General features: G+C 41.5%; 1 protein-coding gene across 1 annotated transcript; it reads right to left on the reverse strand.

Annotated features, from left to right (window-relative positions):
• Window positions 1–94: 94 nt before the first annotated feature.
• On the reverse strand, window positions 95–2,707 carry LOC105691260 (cytochrome P450 4g15). Its single transcript, XM_012409603.2, has 7 exons — window positions 2,553–2,707; window positions 2,213–2,461; window positions 1,660–2,110; window positions 1,369–1,582; window positions 1,086–1,277; window positions 763–1,000; window positions 95–670 (listed from the first exon to the last, which is right to left on the reverse strand). The coding sequence occupies exons 2-7, from the start codon at window positions 2,439–2,441 to the stop codon at window positions 309–311; spliced, it is 1,686 nt and encodes a 561-aa protein (XP_012265026.2). The 5' UTR covers window positions 2,442–2,461; window positions 2,553–2,707; the 3' UTR covers window positions 95–308.
• Window positions 2,708–5,293: the final 2,586 nt, after the last annotated feature.

Consider the following 5,293-nt stretch of genomic DNA (forward strand, 5'->3'; position numbering starts at 1 on the left):
TTAGGAATATAGGTATTATGTATGTTCATACGTGTGTATAATGCATGATGAAACAGCGAGCAAAGTTTCGCGACTTTTGATTGGAAATTAAGTATTTTCAATGAAAAACCTCCTGTACGATTTATTGCTTGTTACACATCAACATTGTTATGTTATACATGAGGTATCGTAAAGTTTTACAAATAATCAGATCAATATACAACATGTACAAGATACGTTACTCTACACGGAGCTCAGGCGAGCTGAAGCGGTCAGCTTTGGTCCTGAGACAATCGCTCACATATAGTATTATCGCATAATTTCCTAGCTCAGGCCTTGACGCCAGGCTTCCTAGGCTCTAATCGGACCTTGAATCCCTCAGCGCGTTTGAGGATAATGTCCGCCTGCAGCCGGAAATCTTTCTCTTTGATGTCAGATCGGACTCTGAAGTTTCTTAAGATCGTTGAGAGAATAATCTTCAGCTTAAGCATGGCGTACTTGCGCCCTACGCAAGAACGGGGCCCTGCCGAAAATGGAACGAATGCGTAGTAGTGACGGTTAGCTGTTTTCTCAGGCAAGAAGTTGTCGGGGTCGAAGACATCCGGGTTCGGGTAGATGTGGGGTTGTCGGTGCATTTTGAAGGTACCAATTACCACGGTAGCACCAGCCGGTACAGTGTAGTCACCGGAAACTGAAAATATAGGATAAATCTCGTTAGATGTGTACGTTTTTTCACGGAATTTATGAATTACGAAAGGACGTAGGAACTGATCAGATATTCACCGAGTTTCAAGTCGGTCTTGAGTTCGCGAGCAATGATTGGCACTGGTGGGTACATGCGGAGGGTTTCCATGAGGCATCTTTCAAGGTATTTCATCTCCAGAGTATCTTGGAATGTTGCTGGCCTGTCACTATCGCCAAAGATTTCATCTATTTCCTCGATAACTTTCTCCTGGATGTGCGGGTGCACTCCCATCATAGAAAGGAAGAAGCTGGAGCCGGCAGCGGTAGTGTCATGGCCCTGGAAATCGAGAATTTGTAAAATCAGCGGGGCCCTCCTTATTCTTTGGAAGTTTATCAGTTTCTTCACTGCATGACCAACGGACCTCGAACATGATGGTATCAACTTGTTCCTTGATTTCAGTATCGGTGAGAACGACTCCGTTCTGACCAGATTCGATCAGCAAGTCCAAGAAGGCCAATCTCTTCTTCTCACCAACGTCATTATCGTCGACATCGAGATCGTCTTTGAGTCCTGAAGACTGTCCGAAGGAAAGACCCTCGACGACGGTGGTGCTCTGGAAGGAAAACAATTAAGGTATGAAATTAGGTCGGTTATGAATTCATGCGGTCTTTTGAATGGACTCGCAATCAGCAGTTATTAAATACCTTGGGCTGGTCTTCGGATGCACCGGTGGTGGTGTCGATTAAGTTGCGCTTTCCTCCCTTATACTCCTCCTTCTTGCGCTTGATGACTTTTTTGGTGAGTCCGTGAATGATGTCGAGCAGTTGAACTTGGTCCTTGCCGTATTTTGTTAGACCGAAGAGCCAGTCGGGTCTGAGCCACACGCGGGTATGACGCAGGTGAAGGATATCGCACATTCTGTGGAAAGAATGAACAGAATTAATGGAGACCAAGTTGACAAAAAAATAAAACTGAATATCTACGACAGTTCTCACTTCATGACAGCCATCGCGTATTCGAACCCGCTGCGATCCTGGGTACTTTTTGACACTCCCATAGCAGTTTCAAGTAAAATTTCAACGGTGCACTCTGACATGTAATCGTGACAATCGAACTCCTTGCCCTGTTCACGACGCATCTTTTCAACGACAGCGCGAGAGTTGGCGTTGAAGAGATCGATGAAACTCTTCAGTACGTTCAAGTGGAAGGTGGGAGCAATCAATTTGCGGTGAGCTCGCCACTTTTGTCCAGTCGAGATAAGAAGACCGTTTCCAAGCCATGGCTTGAAGAATCTGTACTCGCTGGATTTGTCGATGTAAACGTGGCTCGAAAGGATCACTTCAACGTCTCGTGGGTCGACCAAGAATATCAAAAGTTTCGGTCCTATCCACAGCTTGATAACTTGGTCATACTCGAATGACATCTTGTAGATGTTACGGAAGATGGCTAGAAAAAAGAAACAACGATGATGAATATATTTGAAACAATGCTATGGCACGTGGCAGGTGTTATTTGGAATACCGTTTATTTGTCATTATCAACACTTACTGTCGGAACTTCCCATAAAATCGAGAGCGCTTCCGACTAAAGGAAGTCCCGCGGGACCGGGAATCTTCGCGGCAAGCTCGAGCATGTGTCGACGGGATACTCGGAAGTAGACATAGTAGAGAATAATGGCAGGGATTAAAAGGGCGAAGAAGACACTAGTGGCTGAAATCCCACTGGCGGTGGCTGCCGCCACAGTTCCAGCTACCACTTCGGGTCCTGCTGCCGACATAATTGTCTCGGTGTGTTTTACTGCAGAGAAGAGCATCGGTAAATTCACGCATTTGCAGAACTTTATTGAGCTGACTAATTGTAAGTCTGCCGAGTCGCTCGATAACTTTACCTGTTTATGCGGTTGTATAAGTAGCCGATTAACTAGTTCCAACAGTTGACTTAACACCACCGAACTGACTCCCGACCGAACTTGCGTTACCTTTTATATCCTGCGTTCGCCCCCACCCCCCTTCCACTTTATTTGCGTCTGAACTGACGCCAATAATTATTAGATGTATTATTGCTTGCATTAGAATCGCTGATTAATCGTATGCAAAATTTTTATCTGGATCATCCTTTGCGTGGCTATGGATCGCGCGACGTATCGTCGGGCAGACCGAGATCTGGTGCATCGAAACCGTTTGACCGAGGTCAGAGTTTCTTCCCGATCTCAGGTACGTCGTTTTGTAAGAAAGGGCATGAATTATTGATCGTTTCCACAGATCCCTGTGATAAAAATTGTGGCTGCTGTGTAGAATCCCCTCCACGCTAAACCGCAGGTAATATTCCGACGGATCCATGGTTGTTACATCCGTATCAAATCCAGGATGAATCACATATCATTGACTCCTAACTGTTTGAGTTGAAAATAACATTCACCGAGGCCGAATCGTCTACGAGATACCAGACATCGAGCTCTTTTTTCCCAAAAAAAGCTCGTTCGTCTTACTACCCACGAATGGGTGTTTGTTTTTTTCTTTGATACTATTCGATGCAGCATTTAATGGTCACAGATTATCCACGTAATAGTGATATTCAAATTTGATTTGATTCAGTCATCATTGGCCTATTCACATACCATATAAATGGATTTATCAAATAAATAAAATAATTTTCCATCGGTTTATTCCTTAACTGAGATTTTTATGAAGAAGGTAAGTTCGCGACGTGACGAATCAAAAGGCGACGTGAATTATGTGTTTTCATTCATTACCTTGAATTTATTACGAAACTTAATAGAGAAACAAACATAAAATAAAATCCTAGTAATCGAAGTCTTTTAAATTATTATTCGTGATTATTATCAACACCGGAATAACAACATTCTTCGTGCAGCATTTTGAAGAGCAGTATAATTTCAAGTGGCTGGAGGAAGCTGATTAACAGTTCGTTCATATAAAAATCATCCGATTCTGTTAGGCAGGTCAGCCTCAACCATGGGAACGTTATGTCTGCATGCATCTACTCCTAAAAATATGTGTAATCATTTTTTTGTGCCGAAATGGTTTCAAGATTGTTAGTTTTAAGTTTTTTTTCTACCCAACGTTTTTCACGATGAGATATCTATGTATACGACGAGGCACTTTATTTACTGTGCCGACTGCGATTAAAAATGGAAAGTTACAGCGGCAAAAAATGGGAAGAAATTCTTGCCTCTGGAATCAAACGATCGAGTTTGCAATAACGCAAGTCACGAGCACGTGTGATCGATGTGGCACCTCAATCCTATTTGCAAACAATAAGTACTACATACGTGCGTACTAGGCGGGTTATCACGTAGGCTGTTTCAGCGGCGAGAGACATATTTTTACTAGGACATCCTTGGTGGTTTTTTATTTGTAGATAGGATAAATTTCATGGGTCATTTCAGAACAATACAAAATTCATTTGTGTCCTGGTAATATATACTACTCGTAAAAATTCAAGGATCACCCCGAGATGGCTGGATCTGCATGGGATGACCCTGCAATTTTACTGAGAGTAGTGTAGACAGCAACCAATGCAAGACACATGGGGCATCGACCTCAACGTAATTTTTGTGGAGTGACTAATATGAAATTTCCGGGTGGAGGATTTCGATTAAAAGTTTTACATTAATTTATCACCCAAGAGAAAATTAAAAGTACAAAATACTGCCGAAATCTGAATTTTAAATATGGATGTACGCATGTAGATATTAGTTTTATTTATGGGTCGATTGATTTTTATCAGATGAGCGTGAATTTCCGAGACACCAGGCATTACTGACATGACTTATTCATTATCATGCTCACAATTGCCTCTTCGCCGTTGCAGCTGAATGTAGGTATATAGCTTCCAAGTTATTATTCATGTAATGATGTAAAGTAAAGGAAAGGAAGAGACTAGAAGACGCGATTCAAAAAATCGAAAAAGTCCCGATATTTTCGGGGTCGAATTGATACGACTGCATTGTGAAATAAGGTGAAGTTATGATATTTCAAATATATGTATAATAGTAAGTAACACAATCGTCTGAGTTCACAGACCAGGGCAATTACTTCATCAACATATATTAATGAAGAGCATAGCGAAGGACAAAGACTCGTTCATTCAAAAATATCAGTCCTACATATTGAAAGGCAAATGGTCTCAAAATATATTGAAAACAATTTCATTCGTTATTTCATGCAAACTTGTGATTCGGCTGTAGTGTGTTTCAGTGATCTTCAGATGCGAATATTAAAATATTTTGATTTCCGTGTATCGTAATAATTTTGACTTGTTCTCAGTAAAAATTGCAAAATAATCACTGCGCCCAGCAGCTGTAATACCTGAATAAGAAATTCGGTTATCATCGCGATTTGATCAGGGTCTGTACGTGATAATTATTTATCGAGTAACGTTTCGTGGGAATGTTTTAATTATTATCACAATCGACGGATATCCAGGTCAATAAGTTGACCTAGCAAACTGCGTCCACGCACCTATCGTTAGCCACCAAAGACGACACACAATGCCCATAGTCGCGATAACTCGGTATGACGTTCGTGTACAAATATTCATTGATATGTCCGTATAAAAACAAACACTCATTGCACAGTAGATTTATATTATTTAACGCGTATAATT

This window comes from Athalia rosae, chromosome 5, assembly GCF_917208135.1.
Source record: "Athalia rosae chromosome 5, iyAthRosa1.1, whole genome shotgun sequence".
Classification (NCBI taxonomy): Eukaryota; Metazoa; Arthropoda; class Insecta; order Hymenoptera; family Athaliidae; genus Athalia; species Athalia rosae.